The 20122-nt window shown below is 53.2% G+C and overlaps 2 protein-coding genes across 2 annotated transcripts; both read left to right on the top strand.

Moving 5' to 3' along the window:
* The first annotated feature begins 4164 nt into the window (after positions 1 to 4164).
* HDHD5 (haloacid dehalogenase like hydrolase domain containing 5) lies at positions 4165 to 12061 on the top strand. Its single transcript, XM_030237878.2, has 8 exons — positions 4165 to 4263; positions 4346 to 4546; positions 4743 to 4855; positions 5652 to 5745; positions 6196 to 6229; positions 6595 to 6769; positions 7071 to 7259; positions 7851 to 12061. Exons 1-8 carry the CDS (start codon positions 4183 to 4185, stop codon positions 8206 to 8208), a joined length of 1245 nt encoding a protein of 414 aa, XP_030093738.1. The 5' UTR covers positions 4165 to 4182; the 3' UTR covers positions 8209 to 12061.
* A 4889-nt stretch (positions 12062 to 16950) lies between these two features.
* TMEM121B (transmembrane protein 121B) lies at positions 16951 to 18408 on the top strand (the record flags this gene model as incomplete). Its single annotated transcript, XM_050969927.1, has 2 exons — positions 16951 to 17057; positions 17259 to 18408. Coding segments are annotated over 2 exons (1257 nt in total), but the record flags the coding sequence as incomplete, so codon positions are not given.
* Positions 18409 to 20122: the final 1714 nt, after the last annotated feature.

The following is a 20122-nucleotide window of genomic DNA, read 5'->3' as shown; positions in this document are numbered from 1 at the left end:
AATTTAGAGGATGAAATGTTTTCCTCCTGGTCACTGCCTGCCAGGAAATGGCTGATCCAGCACTAGTGGTTGCTGTCAAAAAACATGCCAATAAAAACAGAGGAGCAAAGTAAGTGGTTGAAAAAAGAGATAGGCCCAAGCAAGCAGCTGCATCTATCTGTCATGTGAGCCTCCATCACTGCAGTGGGACTATGCAGGTGCCAGATGCTAAGCAAAGCCCTCTGGCCATAAAACACAGGGCTGCAGATGTGTTTTCCACCAGCTCCAAATGATCAGCCTGGTTCAGGTTTTCTTCCTGTCTAAGTCTCTGCATTAGTCTCTTCACAGGTAGCAGAAGGACATTTCTTTGGTCAGAAACCTGTAGCTCTAATTGGCTCAGTCCTTAATTCCTTTCTTTCCAGGCTTGCAGCAGTTGCAATCACAGCAGGTCTATCAAGTGTTTTCTGGGCACTGAGGGACAGGCAGGTGAAGGGTCTGGCTCTCAATTCTCCTGGTTTGTCATTTTTATCAGGTTGTGTCCTCCCTCTTGGTCATTACAGGATAAGAAAGGCATTTTACTGTATTTTCTCAACCTTTAGCTTGTCCATCATTCCACGAGCAGGCTGCAGCATGGGAAGAGGAGAGATAAACTGTGGGGGGAGGGTTGGTTCAGGCCATTAGAGCCTCTGCAGTAAGGAAAGAGATGGAAGGTAGGGCTGCATTCGAGGGGGGTGCAGAAGGTCAGGAAGAGGGGGGTGATGACAGGGCTGTGAGTCCAGGGAAAACAGAGCTGCAAAGTTTACACAGGGACCCACGGGAGAAGGCTGTGGGCAACTGGCAGTTTTGCTTGCCTTTTAGTGAGCTGTGAAAGGGGGTGGGAGACATCCAAGCACGGTGTGGACATGGGAAGAAGAGGGAGTCTCCTATGGGTGGTGTGAGAAGGGAAACAGACTATCCCTGGGGGTATTTGGGGTACAGCTGTTACTAGATGTGCCTGCAGAGGAAATCACGAGGTCCGTCCAGGTACAGCATGCGGAATGGGAAGCTCCAAGCAGACCCAACGCTTGAAAGGAAAAGGACACAACGAGCATTCAGAACAGGGATGATGGGCTACAGCCTGCCTGAGGGTGCAGGGAGGGCTGGGGCTCAGCAGGCTCTGCACAGCGCGGGGCTTGGCAGCCCTGCCGCTGTCGGTGCCAGGCTCAGCCTGTGCCCGCCCGCTGGCAAAGTCCCCCCGTGTCGGTTTAAAAATAAGCGCTCCAGCCTGTTGGACAGCCTTGCTTGGAAAATAAACACAGGGCAGCGCTGGCAGCCCGCAGGGGCAAAGCACACGCACACTCTGGGGACACCTCTCTAAGGGCGGGTACCCCCAGAGCCCCCTTGGGAGCAGAACAACGCCTTTCTTCCCCTCCCTCCGGCCAGACCTCGCATCCCCACCCGCATCCCCCGTGCCCGGAGCCCCCGAGCCGGGGCGCAGGTGAGCGCTGCGGGCCCGCCCGTGCCGTGGAGCCGGAGCGCCTCCCGCAGGGATGTGCCGGGATAACAACCTGCATCGGGGGGATAAAACCCTCACCCCCAAAACCCCCAGCCCCAAAAAACCCCAGCCCCAAAACATTCACCTCCAAAACCCCCACTCTCAAAACCCCCACCTTCAAAATCCTCCTCCCCAAAAACCCACCCCCAAAACCCCCACCCCCAAAACCACCCTCCCCAAAAACCCCCACCCCCAAAACCCCCACACTCAAAAACCCTTAGCCCCAAAAACCGTACCCACAAAATCCTCACCCCCAAAACCTCCACCCCCAAAACCCACACCCTCAAAAACCCCCACAAAACCCTCTCCTGACCCACAAAACCCTTTCCTCCAAAACCCCACCCCCAAAAACACCCACCCCCAAAACCTCCAACCCATCCTCCTCTTTCCCCCCACCATAACTCCTGGATATTTAATACACTAATATTTTTTTCTTTTTTTAGCCGTGAAATCTCTGTGATAGGGAACAGGCTGGATGCCTCTCCCAGATCTTTTTTACACCTCGGGAATGGGAAGAAAGGGGCAAAAGTATTCCTACACTCAAAAGGGACTGAGAGACCGCCTCAATGCAGTTCAGTCCAGAGGCACCGAAACCAGCAAGCAAAACAACCCAACCCATCTAACTTGCGAGTGGCTGTATCATTAAAAGGCCATAAATCCACGTTAGCAAATATCCTAAGCAGAAATCACAGCAAATCAATCACATTTTCACTCTGCCAGGAGGGACTGCCTTGGTGGATGGGTGAGAAGCACTCAAGACAAGGCTCCTGTGTATGCCATTAATTTCAGAAAGTCTTTCAGAGTCTCCCTCTCTGACTATTTTTCACTGACAGCCAGGGAAGGTGAGGGTTGGAGGCCTCTGGTTTGTACATAGTTGAGAAAGCACAATTCAGAGTAGCTGTAGTGTGCTGATGGAGAAAGTTTTAAGCCCAGTTCTTCAAGGAGCTAAATATTTTCAGTAATGTCTCCAAGGCCAGCATAAATTTTGCCAGAGCAGGATGAGCTGCAAACACTTCTGAGAAATTAAAGTGATCCCGGCAAATTGAGGAAATTACAAAAAATAAACGTTAGGTAATTCAGTTAAGGCAAAAGCACTTAAGGAGGAATAACCATCTGTACAAATGTATATCTCTGAATTGCCAGGGCTTTAATAGCTCTGCAAATAGGGCTCTGGGTGTTAAAGTGGGTCAAAAACAAATTAAGGTTGGTGTTCATGGCAATGGAAGCGTAAAAACAAACAATTACACTGTGTAATTGATGCCTAAAGTCATACGTGTTAAACCTGCCTTGTCGAGGGACTCAGGAGATCCTAAGCCCAGTCAGAAAGCAAACAAACATTGCTTCATCTCCATGGATGTGAAATGAACCTTTTACTTTCCCCAGGTTTGGAAGGGCCTCAGTTGAATTCAGCATCAAGAGTTCTGTTTCAGGGTGCAGAAAAGAGGGACGCAGTCTGTCAAAGAGTAAAAAAAGTGACCAGGGTTTCAGAGAACCTTATTTATCTGTAGGAAAAAGGGTTTGCACAGGAAAGGCTGAGCAAAGGCAGGACAGCGACTCACAGAATTCTTAAGGTTGGAAAAGACCTGCAAGGTTATCAAGTCCAAACTGACCGACCACCACCAGACCATGTCAACCAGACCATGGCAGTCATTGCCACATCCAGTCATTTCTTGAACACCTCCAGGGATGCTGATTCCACCACCTCCCTAGGCAGTCCTTTCCAATACCTGACCACACTTTTAGTGAAGAAATTCTTCCTGATGTCCAGCCTGGCACACCTTGAGCCGATGTCCTCTTGTCCTGTCGCTGTTGCCTGGGAGAAGAGCCTGACCCCCACTGGCTGGACCCTGCTGTCAGGGAATTGTAGTAAGCCATAAGGTCTCTCCTGAGCCTCTCTTCCTGTCCCAGCTCCCCCAGCTACTCCGCATAGAACCCCAGATCCTCCACCAGCTTCACTGCCCTTCCCTGGACATGCTCCACACCTCAATTTCTTGTAGGGAGGAGCCCAGAACTGAACGCAGCACTCGAGGCGGGAGCTCCCCAGTGCCGAGCACACAGGACAATCCCTGTCCCGGTGGGCTGGCAGAGGTGCCAAGGTGCGGTGCAGTTCCTGGGCATGCAGATGGCAGGCAGGGCGGGCAGGCACCAGTCCGACTGAAGCCAGGCCGCCCGGCCCGGGCCGACGCCTTCGTTATCACGGAGCCCGGGCTGTGCAGCGCTGGAGCGCTTCCCTCACAGACCGAGAGTCTCCCGTTCTTTGACTTTGTGAAGGGCTGAGATAAACCCACTGTGATTGCACTACAGGGCTCAAAGCCTTTCGCTCCCTCCTGCCCAAATCTCTCTCGCCGGTGATTCTGCACGCCCCTACCGTGGCAGGGCTGCTTTTGGCCAGCGCACCCCCTTTCCCGGTGGGTCCCGCCAGCACCGCTGCTGCTTGCAGCACCCGCTCCTCTCTCCAGCTCTCCCCAAACCCGCAGCCCCGCTTTGCCCCGAAGCAGGGGCAGCAGAACCCTTCCGTGGCAGCACCACTGGCCGCAGCAGCGTTGTGGGCAGGCCGGCGGCCTCTCCCCGCGGGCAGCTGTAGGCTGGGGCGGCGGCGTGCCCGGGGCCGCAGGGGCGGATGGGAGCCGTAGTCCGGGCGCGGCGGGAGCCCGAGGTGGCCGGGGCGGATGGCGCTGCGCGGCTCGCTGCGGACCGGCCGGGCGCTGCTGCGCGCCCCGGGGCCGCCCGCCCGCGGGCTCTGCAGCCGGGTGCGTGCGCGGAGGGGTGCGGGGCGGGCGCGGGGCGGACGGGGAGGCTCCCGGCTGACCGTGCCCTCCGCTCGCCTTGCAGCCGCCGGCCTTCGGGTTCCTGTTCGATGTGGACGGCGTGCTGGTGCGGGGCAGCCAGCCCGTGCCCGCCGCCCGCCGCGCCTTCCAGAGGCTGGCGGACGGCGGCGGGCGGCTGCGGGTGCCCGTCGTGTTCCTGACCAACGCCGGGAATTGCCTGCGCTCGGCCAAGGCCCGAGAGGTGTCCCAGGCGCTGGGGCTGGAGGTAATGCTGACGGGGCGGCGGGAGCAGCGGCATGAGGGAGCCCGAGCGATCCCCGGCAGGGCAGCACCGCGGGTGCCCGGCCTGGCCGCGGCCCGGGCGGCTGCAGAGGGGCAGCTGGCAGGGGTGCCAGCCGACCGCCGGGAGAAGGGGGCAGATCCTACCTGCGGGTCCCAGCCGGGCTCTCTCCGTCCCGCAGGTGTCTCCGGAGCAGGTGATCCTGTCCCACAGCCCCCTGCAGCTCTTCAGCCAGTTCCACCAGAGGTGCATGCTAGTGGCCGGGCAGGGGCCCGTGGAGGAGAATGCCCACAAGTATCCTTTGTGCCTCATGGTGCTCTGTGCGTCCTGCACAGCGACCAAAGGCTGCTGCTCCTGCCCTAACCCTACCCCTGACACTCGCTTGATTAGCTTCTGAAGCAGAAGGAGACACAAAGGTCACCAGGCTTACCTTATGGGGCAGCGTCCTTATGCACAGGCTCAGGTGCTGTTGATCTCCATGGTGGTCACTTCCTGGCTGCCCTGTTCGGTGTTTGGCTTCTCACGCTCATGACTTCTCCTGTGATTGCTGTTCTCTTGGTGGGATGTGACCATGAGAACTCCATCAGCTTTAGGCGTCTCATTCTTGAGATAAAAGTTGTGCTCCTCCCATTCTTCCATAGCAAAGCCCATTTGAGATCATTCCCAACTGTCCCACAGATAAGGTTTTCCCCAGAATCTGACAGCAGTTGAAGGAACTCAAATATGACAGGACTTTGAGCAGTCTGGTTCTGCTGTGGATGGCTGAAGCCAAGATGCCCAGGCGAAAAGCACATGTGGTATTTGGTTTAGCCAATTTCGTACTCTCATGCAGATGATCTTTTCCTACTGTGATTTTTTTAGCATTTGAATGTTTTAAGAGCTTGATTGTACAATGTAATTAGTGGAAGGTGTTTTTGGCTGGCTGAAAGCCATGAGATTATGCTTTATCACACTGCTCTGTTACTAGGACTTGGATTCCTTAATCCTACAGATGCTTCTGCAAGTAACTTACAGAAAAACTGTCACTTAAAAAAAACCAAAAAACCCAAACAAACCAGTGTCCACAGCATTCCTTGATGGTCTGAACTAGCCTGGGGTTCAAGCACGTGGTCACCATAGAGGCCCTGAGGAAGGCATACCCCCTGTTAGACATGGTGGACCTGAGCCGAAGGCCGAAAGAACTGGTAATTTCCTGAAGCATCAGCAGAAGGGGTGATCTGGGGCAGGGTGGTGACAGCACACAGCAAAGGGACAGGGCAGCTGTCAGTGAGGTCCCTTAGCAGGAGCCTGGCACTGAGCAAGCAGCCCCTCTGCTCTTCCCAGTGTTGGCTCCTGCAGGAGGGACAGTGACTCTCCCCTCTCCTTTCTCTGCCTTCCATTGCTGTTCCTTGCAGTGAGGGGTAAGGTGGTTTGGTTGGCATCTCCAGCTCTGTGGACAGGAGTACAAGATCTGTGAAACCCCATCTGGGATGGGGGAGGGGGAAAAAAATATTCCTTCAGGATTCCAGGTGGCTTTGTCCTGCCTTATTATGGAACTGCCTTGGCAGGTTCAAAGGAGGCATTTTTAGTTTTGTTTTGGAGATGGCATTAGGTTTTGCATTACTAATCCAGCCTTCCTTTTTTTTTTCTGGCAGCCTCCTCCCCCCATTGGCTTCCCCACTATAGAAGGTAAGCAGAGGCCTGTGTTTACATATGAGCAGCAAGCAGAGCTAAGAGCAAGGCAGGCCAGCTGGGATGGGAACTAATGATGTGCTGTCAGCTCACTGCTGTCCATGGGCAGCACATTGAGAGGGTACAGCCAGGAGGGAGCCTCACTGCTGGGAAAAGCTGGATTAAAGCAAACTTTCCCTGTGCTGTGTGCCAGTATCTGGAACCAGTGGTGCACATGGTGCAGAAATGTCAGACTGGAGCCCTGGCACCAGCCATGTTCCACTGGTAGCTGTACTTGCAAGGCAGCCCAGCACAGGAGGGGTTTTGTTAGCTGGTGCCTTTTGGATGCTGTGAGTTTCCAAGCAGCTCTCAAAATCTTGCAGGGGTGATTCTGTTTGGTGAGCCAGTGAGGTGGGAGACGAGCCTGCAGCTCATTGCTGATGTCCTCCTGAGCAATGGGAACCCTGGGGCAGAGCTGCAGGAGGTACCATACCCTCATCTGCCTATCCTTGCCTGCAACATGGACCTCCTGTGGATGGCTGAAGCCAAGATGCCCAGGTGAAAAGCACATGCGGTGTTTGGTTTAGCCAATTTCATACTCCTCTTGTGCAGGTGTTCTTTTCCTACTGTGATTTTTTAGCATTTGAATGTTTAAAGAGCTTGATTGTACAATGTAATTAGCAGCAGAGACATGAAAGCTGCATGAGAAATAAAGACTAAAACCTGGGGGGGAAGCAAAAGGCAGACCACTGTCTGTGGAGGGGTGTGTGGGCACCGTGTCCAAAACAGGCAATAACCAAGGAATGCTTGCTGCTTCAGTGCTGTTACTGGGATGCTGATGACCTCCTTTCTGGGACAGGTTTGGCCATGGCACTTTCCTTCTCTGCTTGGAGAGCATCTACAAGAAGGTGACAGGCAGGGAGCTGAAGTATGAGGCCTTGATTGGCAAACCCAGCCCCGTCACCTATCGCTATGCCCAGTACCTGATCCAGCAGCAGGCAGAGAAGCAGGGCTGGAAGGCTCCCATCCGACGCCTCTATGCAGTTGGGTAAGAGATTTTTTTCCTGCTGGTGTCCTTAGGGAGTTGCAAACTGACTGCTCTTTAGTAGTGGTGGGGTTTTGTTTGGTTGGTTTTGGGGTTTTCTTTGCTTACTTGCTGGGTTTTTTTTCCCCTCTGGGTATTTCTAAAGTTAATACCAAAATTCCAATGGTCTCTCTGGAACCTCGCATCCTGGAACAGAGGCTTGCTGGGTTTTTGTACCCTACACAGCAAAGCTGTGGACTGTAGGATGCAGAATGCATATAGAGTGACTCAAAGACAAAATTAAGAGACCCAGATGTAGTACTGTTAGCTCAGTTTGGCCAAACACTTTGGGAATGTAGGAGTTATAATCCAGTCAAGGCTGAAACTGCTCTGGGTGCTTGGGATGTGCTGTCTCCCCTTTGAAAGGTGCACGTGTCCTGAGCAGGACTCACTGGCCCACTCCAGCTGCTCCTCTTGATGTTAGCAGCTATCTCCCAGCCCTTCCTCCTTCAGTGCTGTCTTAGTCTCCCAGAGCCAGAGGGCTTGCTTCTCATTTCTGAGTCCATTCTCATGGGCTCGTTTCTCCTTTCCATTTAACACCATGACCTTATCCAGGGATAACCCCATGTCTGACATCTATGGGGCAAACCTCTACAACAACTACCTCAAGTCAGCTCAGCAGAACCAGGTCCAGGCTGGGCTGAAGAGGAGCCCACAGGCAGCCAGTTCCCAGGCTGAGGTTTCCCTGGAGCTGAGGAATGACTGCAACAATTCAGTGGAGAGCTGTGAGTCCATCCTGGTCTGCACTGGGGTCTACCGCCACAACGGCACCGTTGCCAAGCAAACAGAGGAGACAGTGTTCCATGGACACCGGGACTTCTGCTTCGACCCCAGCCTGCTGCAGGCGTCTCACATAGTGCAGGATGTGGATGATGCTGTGCAACTTGCTTTTAAAAAAGAAAACTGGAGCTAGGGGTTCAAACAGGTGTGCCTAAAGATCTGCTGTAAGGGGTTTTATGTACCGGAAAGAGGGGAAGAACGGGGAGGGACCTGGGGTGATTTTCTAATCTAGCTAACGTTTTAGAAAACTCCCTGTTGCAGCACTAAGAGCCCCTTAATTTTATTGATACTCATCTGCCATCCTGACAGCTGCCCTCAGACTTTCAACTGTGACTGTACATTGCTGCCAGCCATAATTGAGCCATAATGGAAACAGGGTATAAGGAGTAGGCTTGTCCCAGCAATCCCAGTTTTGTTCAGCTCTCACAGCTTATTCTTTTCCACACTTTGTGTGCAAAGATCAGGGGAGCCCACCCTCCTCTTTGTGGGGTGTTTGAGGGCAAAGCTCTTCCCCACACAAGGAGCCAGCATCAGCCATTTGTAGAATGTGCTGTTTGTCCAGGCTGTGACTTGAGCACACCAGAAGCTGGGCTGTGGTGGCTCCATGCCAAGAGAAGGCTTTAAGTCTTAACATTCTCCTCGTGAAGAGTAAGTGCCTACAGACTTTAACAAATTCTCTTTGCCTGGGGATTTGCCACTGCATCACTGTCAGCCTGAAACAAAGTTCTGTTTTGCAGTCATCTGGCAGCTGTGGAGTGGCAGGGCCCCTCAAAGGAAGCTTCAGTAGCCAGAGCAACTTGCTGCAGGGCTGAGGTGAAAGTTATATTGTTCCCTCCCCCCTATTTAGCATTCTGTGAACACCCCTGCCTTTTCACATCCCACTAGGGAGCCAGCAGCCTGTGCTCAGCAGCAGAGGAAACCACCACAGAGTTTGAATTGGCAGAGTTGTCTTTGCCCAGAACTCAGTGCTGCAGCAAGAGGCTTTTTTGGCACCCACTCTGATCCCAACTGTTGCAGGGAACATCCACCTGCTCCAGCTGGCACAGCTTCCAAGAGGGGCCCTTTTTTGGAACAAGGGCCAAACAAAAAGAGTCACAGTCCAGCTTTGCTCCTTCCTTGCATGCAAAGATTCAAAGAGAAGATCAATCAAGCCAGGATGGTACCAGAGCCCAAGCCTGACCTTTTAGAATACAAATGTCCGTGTCTTCCAGTTCTTTTGTTCCTCTCATCCCTCATGTGGTTTGCAGCTCAGGGATACCCCATAGAGTCTGACCTCTGGTCCTTCCTCTTTCTTTAACATGCAGGTAGAGTCCCCCTAACGTGAATTAGCAGCTGGGACTTGCCTGCCCAGGAACATTTCCCTAACAACATGCACCTTCTACTGCCTCTGTTCTCCTAGCTCTCCTATCCAGAGAAAGATAAGACTTGTGTCTCCATAGACATTCCAGAGAAGATAAGCAAGGTTTGCATGAGAAATTAATACGAAAAGATTTGGCTTAGCACAGAGTGTCATAATTCCAGAGGGGCACTGGGATTTTAGAAGCACAAATCAGCCTGTGTATATGATGAAAAGCCTTGGAGCCAACACAACTGAGTTGATTTTCCTAATTACAGTCAGCTCACACCACACTGAAGTATCAGGAATGGGTCTGCTCTGCCTCTTCTTTCCTCCTTCCTGCTTTACCAGGCAGCTCCATACACAGGGTGCAAATGTGTTCTGCACAGAACTTTGAGTTCTTGATTCTAATCTCAGCATCCATGTGCACTGAAATTCTGCTCCAGCAGCTCTCCATCCTCTCAATACTGATGTGTCTTGTTAGGAAGGTCACTGCAGCATAGGCTCTATTCTTAAGTTATGCCAGGCTCTGTGTGTGAAGCAGATCAGGTGCTCTTTCAGTTATCCAGGCAAGAGTTCCTTCTCTGTTTCTCTGTCCTTCCCTTCATGAATAAGAGCAGAAAAATACCTCTTTGCATGTGTTTCCATCAGTGAAATCCGCAACGGGAAGCAGTTTCTTCCTCTCTTACCATTACTTGGGGTTCTTCTCCTTTGTCTCATCAGGACGAGAATTGCTTGGCTGCTTCTAAAAGCTGTAATGGGAAGAACACGGATTTGAATCCTTTTCCTTTCGCTACAGAGAGAAGGAAATCACCATTTCATCTTGTTGCACAAAACAAGGGCTTGTCTCCAGTTCCCAGAAGAGCAGGCACAGAGAAGGACTTGGGCTATAACACAGGGAAGGTCCTTTAGCTGCAGCACCTCTCCACAGTCACAGCTGTGCTGTGCACCCAGCATGCAAGGCCTGAAACTGGAGCCCACACCCCATTTATTCATAGGGTATCTCCAGTGTCCCTCAGCCTTGCTTTTCAGAGGTGCCATCCACTGCAGAAAGAGGAGCATTCCCTTTGCTTGTAGTGCTTGCTGACTTGGGTGCTAACTTTCCTGGCATTCCTGGGAATGGTCCTCATAGCCAGACCTCAGGGAGCTGTTTGCTGGCAGGAAGAATGAGCCACACCTTCAGCGTGGTGAGTGCTGACTGCAGAAATGCTGAGGTCTGTCCATCTGCAGCCAGCCTTTGGCAAAGCTTTGTCTTGTTCCATGTTAAAAGTGCCAGTTACTCAGAGAAAAGGTGCTGCTGAACCACTGTGCCCTGAGGGCTGTGGCACCTCTTCCAAGGAAGGAAGAGGTTTGCTTTTGCACAGAGAGGGAGCCAGGCATCTCCATCTTTGGAATAGCAGTGGAGGTGAGCTGACTGATGTGAATCTGCTTCAGATGCCAAATCTGCTTTTAGCTCTGGATTGCTTGGTTTTTTTCCCCACCAGTCTTAAAAATGTGTAGGAGGAACTTCAGTGATAAGGAATTTTAAAAAAATGCTTTGCTTGCGAGTTGGAATTGAACAGAAGGAATCTAGAAATATCTTGTACCCTTTGCCTAATTCATACCAAGTAAGGTTGCATAAAAAACTCTGCTCTGTTGCTCTCTGTACTAATTAGCCAGATGGGCTGCCCTTGGTCTGAGCAATGCAAAGACCTTTCCCCTCTTCCCCTTCTGAGCTCCTTGAAACAGTGCACTTTGTCCAAGTCCCTGCCTGGGAATTGCATGGACCCACTGGATGGAGTAGGAAATCTGGCTTCTCCAGCTGCTGTTGGACACTGGCTTGATTCTGAAAGATTTCTGCTAATGACATTGCTTGGCAGGTCTCCTCTGTTCCATGAGTTGTGCTAAGAGTGTTGTACAGGCTTGTAGCTTATGTCCAGTTCATTTATGGACATCTGTGATTGCCAGAATTCAGTGAAATCCTTTTCCTTGGAACTGCAGCTTCCTGGAATTAGCTTCCAGCATGGCTGGAAGGAAACTTTTCCTTTGTCTCATGTATTGCTCAGAAGAGGTTTCTCCAAAGCAGTATGTCTGTCCTTTGTGACTGTCATCCTTCTGTGCAGATTGTGGGACCAAGCTGGAGAGGGGACTTCACTGCTGGTCCAATACCTTAATATTTACATGGTGCACTGCCCTGTACAACAAACAGGGCAAAGACCTGATCCTAACACAACTCTATCTTCCAAAGATGAACAGGTTTTAGTCAAGCCAGAAGGGAGCTTACAACTGAGGCTAGCCGGAAGGAACCAAGGGATAGACCTTGTTTTGGATCCGAAACCAAGAGCTTTCATGGCATGCAATACCATGGTGGCCAGAGAGGTCAATTCCTTTATTCCACAGGACACATGCAACTGCTAACCTGGCATTCAGGGAGTCAGATAACACTGCTGTCCCCTTCTTCCAGTCCTAACCCTGCCATGTCTTTCTCCCTCCAAGAAATGGTAATGTTTCAGATTGTGTCATGTGCACTGTAGAAGAGTGATTACTTATCATTCAGAGAAATCACAAACTGTGATTATTTTAGATTTCATATTAATTTCAGTGCAGTTACAGAGTTGCTGCTTTGTTCAACCACATGGAAAATAATAAAATATGTTTTCTTTGAAATTAATTTTAACTTCCTGTGTGTACATTTAATGGGTATTGTTCTGTTCTCTTTCACATCTTTGCCCTAGAAGGTTATTAGGGCAATTTCTGTTTGCTTTTTCTTTTTTTTTTTTTCTATTCTTCAAGCTATTACCAGATTTTCTTGAGGGAACCACCCTGAAAGATACCCCTTCAGCAGTTCACTGGCAAACTTTCAGACTAGAACCAAAAGCTTCCCCTGATTTCAATGGAAAATTCAAGATCCTGCTAGGTGAAACCATCATCTTTAATAATCTAGAAACAGCAAATCCACTTGCATTGTTTTTATATTTTATCAGAAAGTTTCCCATCTACAAAGTTCACAGCTCACAGGAGGCACATTAGACAGCAAAATAAGTGTGATGCAGAGTCCTGAGAACTTCATGTTGAAAGCAACAATTATAAAGCAGTTTGGGGGGACTGGACAAGGATTCCCAATCTCAGATTCCCAATCTTCTCAGAGAGAACTGAATTATATTCTACATCCTTGAGAAGTGACCTACAGCCCCAACCTCTAATAAATCATGATAAAAAGTGTTAATCAGTCTCCTCCTTTTATCCAGTGCTCTGGTAGTTGGAGCACTCACCCAAGATGGGACTAATCAAGGCTTAGTTAAGCAGGGAGAAATCACAACCTGAAGCTCCCAGGTGCTTTTAATCACTATTGTCAGAGCACAAGGGCAGCCTAGGGATAAGGTGTCCCTTGTAGGAGAGGCTGAGCTGGAAGTTGGAGTCCCATGGAAATCCTTACCCAGCCCAAGGTGCAGAGTTAAACACTGAAGAAGAACCAATGTGAGCAAAAGGACTGAGAGCCCTGGAGGAGTTTGCTACCAGGGGAATTCTGTGAAGAATGCCTGCAGGGTAGCCCTTGGGAAGTGCTTGGTCCCTGCTTGCCCTGGTGCCTTCAGGGGCCTTTCCAAACCCTTCTATGCCAGGTCTTCCTAACCCCAATTATAAAAGCACAAATCTTTATGGGTTTTTTACTGCTGCAGTTAATTTGATGAACACTATGCACTTCCAGACCTGCACAGATCCAGTCTGCAACAGTTTAAAACCCTGCACCAGCAGGGCAGTGATGTGTTCTCTAGGAACCAAACCTCCATCAAGAAAACACTTCTCCTAATTCACAATAACAAACCTACCTTTCCTTTTTAGTCATCTAAACTATGAAGAACTTTCACTTTCTCCTCAAGGTCAGATCAATAGATGCTCTATGCTAAGACTGAGTAAAGACAAAATACCAAAAGCAAACCCCAAATCCACTCTCCAAGCCCCCTATCCTGCTACAAGCATGAAAAGAAATGTCTTGGCACTTTCTGCTGGCATTGAAAGCTCTTTGAACTGAAATGTAATTACAAGTAATAGACTATTAACACTTCAATGTCCTTTTGAAGAGGATCTGCATTCCCTGAGCCATAACACAGAATCAGCAGTTCAGGTACAAAGGCTGTGATTGGAAGCCAAGGCATCGTTGGATTTTGGTCCTGGCCAGGTGAAACTTTTTTACACTTATCTGTCACTTCAACCCTGACCATTTGAATAGGTTAGATAAGTGCAGCATAAAGTGTGTGTCAGAGAATCCCAGAAGCTTCCTTTTCCACACAAAAGGCATTTTAAATATGGTTGGAGCATATTATGCTCAAACTCCCTGAGATCAGCTTTGCCTCTTTCCCTCCCACTGCTGCCAGTTTCTGACAGCTTACTGCAGGGTATAATTAGGTATCTAGTTTCTGGTCTTTCTTTCAGGCATATATCTGCCCTGTTTTTCTTTTCCTTTTTCTCCTTCTCCCAAGAAATTGAGTCATTATTTTGTTTCCTCCCAAGTTCAGCCCTCAAGAAAGTTTTGCCTTCCCTCAGCAGGGGTATTTTTGAGGGCACACTTGTTTCCACTTGCAGTGTAAACTAAAAATGGTAGCATTTTAGATATTCAGTATGACTATTGCAAAAACTCTGTCTGCTGTTTGCCTTTAAATATATGTATACACACACACATCTCTATGCATACACATCAATACATAAAAAAGCCAAAAACATAGCTTGGGAGCTACTAAAGAGTAGAATCTATTTATAGTTTAGTTTTTTAATGTTTTAACAGCAATGGTTAAGCACTAACACATCCAAGGACTGCACATTGCATTAAATAACTGGATCACATGGGAAGCATCATCTTGTCATATCTCATCCTACAGTGTGCTACAAAAAGCTCTTCAGTGCTTTCTCAAGTAGAAGTAATTTCTCCCCTCATTCCCATTTTAAAGCAGAGGCACAATTTCTGCTTCCTTTCTTACAAATAAGCTCCTTTCTTATCCTCACCTCTTTGTTTGTGTTGTGTTCGCACTGCTGGAGGCCATGCTCACCCCAAGGAAGCCCTTGAGATTCCACCATCCTACCTGGTGTTCCCCCATTCCTTGTCATAGCTTCCCTTGCCATGCAGCTACAGGTCCTCGCTGTTCCCACCTACCTACCTTGAATGCAGGAACCTTCAGAACCCCAGCAGGCATCCCGTGGTGTCTGGAGAACCATTTCCATGAGCCTGCTCACACAGCCCCAGCCCAGCAGGCCCCCTGAGCACCCAGCTCCCTCCAGCTGCCTCAATTCCCTGCTCCCAGCTCCCCACATCACCTGGGTGGCAGGGTCAGAGCCTGTTTCCAGCTCTGCACACCCGCTGTAGGTGGCAGCCCACCCAAAGCCCAGGGATCCCCACTCAATTCCCTTCACCACAGCAGGTGGGACACCACACAGCCACCCAAAGCCTTGGGGAATGAGGTTCTTTGTGAAATGAGTGCCTGGATCAAAAGCAGAGGTGCCAGGGCAGCATGTGAGCATGTCCAGCCCATGGCACACTGAGAACTGCACTGCTCAGGAAACCCAGAGCATAACAGCCAACGAGGCAGAGCTGTCACTGTCTGCTGCCCAGGTAGGGCAGGAGTAGCCCTCTCTGCATGAGGGCTGTTGCCCTCAGCAGCCCAGATGAATGCTTGGTTTTCACTCCACATCCTCTTGTGGAAGTGGAAAACACCCCTTGCAGCAGAATGTGGCAAGAGCAATTTAGCTAATGCTGAGGACTGACCACACATGAATCATGGCTTACCTGAGAAGAGTCAGGTGAAGGCAGCCACCCACCTTGGACAAAAACCAGGATCCAGAACATAAGGATGTGGTTTTACCCTCTACTGTGGGGCACACAGACACACTGCCATCTAACCTAGCCTTTCTGTGGAAACCACATGAGGAGGCACAGCTGGTGTCATTCACACCACTCTGAGCTGGGCAACTCCCAACACCTGCAAGGAACATGAAGGAGCACCAGAGAGAGCAATCATCCTCCTTGGCCATGGACCCCAGCCTTCTGCTCCCTATCAGAGACCATCCACAGAGCCCTCAGTGAAGTCTGTGGGGTTGTACAAAAATTGTAGACTTTTGTACACAAAAATCTAAGCAGTTGTTTGGCCATGGATTTTTCTTGGGCAGCAAAGTCAGTGAAAGAGAGAAAGCCTTCCCCTGGTTGTTGCTGTGTGCCCAAAGAAATCTTTGTGTCAATCCACCCCAAGTTCTCCCTTTCCCTTACTCAGTTATCTCTTTGCTCCAAGTTTAAGCATGAATTCTCCTTGTACCCCAGACTGATTTCTTCTCCTTGTAGCCAAGAGCAGCCAGGGACACTGACTGGAGCAGGGCTCCTCAGGGAGCCTGCAATAACATGTATCAGATGGTTGTCACTGCTATCCTGGATGTCCTTTCCCAGCACCAAGCAGCATTCACTCAGTGCCATGTGTTGATTCAGCAACATGCTGAAATGTGAAGCTATTTTGGGTCTTTATCACAAAGTATAGTTAATACAGACATTTGTGGAGACAGTTTATTTGATGTGCTCCACATCATTGTCAGGCAGCACCTGGCTCACCACTGGTGGGCACAGGTACAGATGAGGAACTGGTGATGCTGAGCACCAAGGCACTTTGGAACATGTTGTGCCAAGCCATTAGTGCTGGTGATAAACAGATGCAGCCAGCTATTAAGCTCAATCCAAGGCCATTAATAGTGCGTCAATAAAGGTCCCGATTGTTTTCATTAGAAGTAAGAAATCCAGAGCTATTCATACCAATTCAAAGGCTCTGTCCCATCATGGCAAACTGGGCAGGGCCCTCAGCATGTGGATTGGCTCAACTCAGAAAACTGGTGAGATAAAAGACACTTACTTTGATGAACAAACACACCAGACCAATGTAGGGGCAGATGAATATCCAGCAGCACAGATGAGCCAGAAATGAGCACTTCATTGTAGGCTCTGTGCCAGGCCAACTGGTCTTTGTCTTGGCCAGCCTAGAGAGACGAGGGGAGACTGAAGCACTTCCGATGTTACGGAGTGGGTGTCGCGGGGCTGTGACACGTCCGTGGGCGACTCGCCCCACTCGCGGGTTTCCTGCGGGGCAGGAGGCAGGACGCTCCCCGAGATGTGGAAGGGGACCATCTCTGGGGACAGGGCGGGGGCGCCTTCTTCACCCTCCCGTTCTCGCCCCCCTCCTCCCCTCCCCCGGCCGCGCAGCCTCCCCCACCAGCCCCAGCCCCAGCCCACCCACCGCCGCCAGCCGCCCGCCCCGGCTCCGGCAGCTGCTGCGGCTGCTGCTCGGCGCCGCCCCCGGGTTCCCCCGCCGGCCGCCGCCGCTCGGGCTCTCCGCACCGCTGCCGCCGCCGCCGCCGGGCCCGGGGCCGGTGCGGGGGGCGGGCCGGGGGCGGGCCGGGGGCCGCGGCGCGGCCGTCGGGCCCGGCGCGCCGGCTCGGGGGCCGGGGAGGACCATGCACCGCGCTGCCTCCAACCAGCGCTCGGTCTCCTCCTCCTCGGGCTCCTTCCAGCCGCCGCCGCCGCCGCCGCCGCCGCCGCCGCCGCCGCTGCCGCCGCACGCCGCCGACCGGCAGCCCCTCTTCCAGAGGGGCTCCAGCAGCGGCGGCAGCCGGCGGGGCTCGGGGTCGAGCTCGGGCTCGGCGCGGGCCCGCCGCCCTCGCAGCCCCCGCAGCAGCGCCGAGGAAGAGGAGGAGGAGGAGGAGGAGGAGGAAGAGGAGGAGGACAGCAGCAGCATCAGCAAGCCCCTGGTGCCGCCGCCCGCCACCCCGCTGCCCGCCGCCGCCTCGCCGCTCCCCAGCAGCAGCATCAGCAGCGGCGGCGGCGGCGGGAGCCCGGGCCGCAGCATGACGGCGGCGGAGCTGTACGGGGCGGCGGCGACGGGCGGCGGGGCGGGGGGCGGCGGGGCGGCGGCGGGGGCGCTGCTGGGGCCCGCCGGGGCGGGGGGAGGGCGGCGCTGGGGCTTCCAGGCGCTGTCCCTGGTGCTGCTGCTGGGGCAGGGAGCGCTGCTGGACCTCTACCTGATCGCAGTCACCGACCTGTATTGGTGCAGCTGGATCGCCACCGACCTGGTGCTGGCGGCCGGCTGGGGCATCTTCTTCTGCCGCAACAGCCGGGCGCGCCGCCGGGAACGGCCCCCGCCGCCCCCCGGGCCGCCGCCGCCGCACCCGCTGCTGCTGCACGGCCCCCCCGGCGGCCGCGGGGCCGGGGGCCGCGGGGCTGGGGTCCCCCCTCGCGGCGGCGACTTCGCCTACGCGCACCTCGCCTGGCTCATCTACTCCATCGCCTTCACGCCCAAGGCGGCGCTGATCCTGGGCACCTCCATCCTGGAGCTGATCGAGCTGCGCCTGCCGCTGGGCACCACAGGCTTCCGCATCACCCTGGCGCTCTCCGCGCCGCTGCTGTACTGCCTGCTGCGGGCCATCGGCACCGAGGGCGCCGGGCAGCTGCTCCTGCCGCCGCAGCCGCCGCCGCAGCACCGCGCCGCCGCCGCCTTCCTCGCCACCTGCCTCGACCTGCTCGACAGCTTCTCCCTGCTGGAACTGGTGCTGCAGCCCGGGCGGCCGGCGCCGCTGCCCGCCCCGCTGCGCTACCTGCTCATCGCCGTCTACTTCCTCTGCCTGGCCTCGCCGGTGCTGTGGCTGTACGAGCTGAGCGCCGCCCGCCCGCCCGGCGCCGCCCGCCTCGCCCTGCACCTCCTGCTGCCCGCCGGGCTGCTGGACGCGCCGCTGCTGGCGCTGCGCTGCCTCCTGCTCCTGCGCTACCAGCAGCCGCTGTCCCTCTTCATGCTGAAGAACCTCTTCTTCCTGACCTGCCGCGGCCTGGAGGCGCTGGAGACCTGCTGCCTCCTCCGCCCCGCCGCCGCCCCGCCGCCCGCCAAGTACGGCCCGGCCGCCGCCGCCCCCACCGCCGCCCCGCTGGCCCACGGGCTCTCCGACGTGGACGTGGGTCCCCACGGGTACGTGAACGCCTTGGCGGTCACCGCCCAGGGCTGAGCCCCCCCGGCCGCCCCCGGCCCGCTCCCGGCAGAGTCTCTGTCTCTGCGTTCTGCTCAGGTTCCCTCCGCCTTGGCCGAGCAGGGGAAGGGGACGTGGGTTTCCCTGTCAGACTCCCGTTCCCCTCCTCCCTTCCTTATGGACAAATCCAGCAGCGGAAGCTCCGCACAAACCCGACTACCTGCAGGAGCCTACGGATGACAGTTGTCCCCAGAAAACGCACCTGTCCTTCATGACAAGACTTCTTCCAGTGCTTCTGCATCTCCACTGTCTGGAGGGTCCCAGTCCTCCCCCCCGTCCCAGGACATTGTGTTGCTTTGTCACCGAAAAGGTTCAATTTTTCCTTTTCATCCTCAACAGGGACCAGTGCATCTTGTCCCCTCCTTTAAGAACTCCTGCTGACCACAATAATGAGATGCAAGAGGGGCCTGACCAGCAGGTGCTGCCTCCGGGTACGGGAAGGACAGAAGGAAACACACTTTGGTTTCCCGAGGTCTTGCAAAGCTGCTGCCTGTGTTTCCCAGGCCTTTGTGTACCAGCTGAGGAACCTCTGGAAGCACACTGGCCACTCGGTCACTTCAAGCCCATGAGCCACCTTCTCCTAGCCAAAATGTCTACCTCTGTGCTTCAACCTTTTGCATCTTACATTGACTTCACATGCTAAAGAAACCAGTCCAGCATGGACACAAACCAGGGCTTAGGCCCCATTTCATAACCACCAAGACATTTATTTCTGGTGAGAACAGGGTTTACAGCAGCCTCCTGCTGGCATCCCCAGGTGCTGGGGCTCTCATTTCTCTGTGAATATGCATGTTTACGGGATCAGCGTTGGTTTTCTTTTACACGGAGCGTAGGGTCTTCCTTTCCACAGCCAGAAAGGCTGGAAAATTTCCTCTGGCCCCCTTCCATGCCTGCTTGAGAGAGCAGAGATGGGGCTCAGCCTGCAAAGAGCCCCTTCTCCAAGAGCAGAGCAGAGGACGCTGGCACTGCTTGGGGTGGGTTCCATGCTCAGTGAACCAAACATTTCAGCACAGAAAGCAAAGTGCTGCTTTGGGGAGCCCTCGGGGCAGAGGGGCTCTCGAGCTTTGGGTGAAAGCCCATGGATCAGCATCCTGTCCTCTGTGTGCATGTGGTTTAGGGTAGGTGGGGAAAAATTGTTAGTAACCTCTCATAAGAACACACTTCCCTTTGGTTTTAAGCTCCATGAATGTTGGGTGGGGTAAGGCCTGCTCTTCTGCCTGGCTGTTGCTGCTCCTGAAACCAGCCCCACAGAAGGAGGAGCACACAGACCACGTCTGGAGGAAGGACTTTGCCCCTCCCAGGCTTATATTTTGTTATCTGGGCAAGGCTGCAATAATTGTGAAAAACAACAGTTTCCTGTTGCAAGTTTTTTTTTTTTTCTTCTTTTTTTTCAAGCTGTCCTGATGGGAAGGGGAAATAAAGCACAACCAACTGCTACCCACAGCAGGACTGCAGGTGCAGCCCCGACTTCTTCCACACACACATTTATTTTTCTTTCAGGGCTTGGGCTTCAGAGCCTCTGTCCCACCTTCCTTGTCACAGAGTGGGATCAACTGCCTGCTCCAGTGGACTGCTACAACAAAATGTTTACAGTCTGGTAACTTCCAGCTCCCAGAGGCAGAAGTGTGGCTGCCATGGGGCTCTTCTCCCCCAGCTCTTGGTGGCTGATGGGTTTTAAGGGGCTGGAAAAGCC

The sequence above is a fragment of the Serinus canaria genome, chromosome 1A, assembly GCF_022539315.1.
Source record: "Serinus canaria isolate serCan28SL12 chromosome 1A, serCan2020, whole genome shotgun sequence".
NCBI lineage: Eukaryota > Metazoa > Chordata > Aves > Passeriformes > Fringillidae > Serinus > Serinus canaria.
This window is presented reverse-complemented; position numbering and strand designations above follow the sequence as displayed.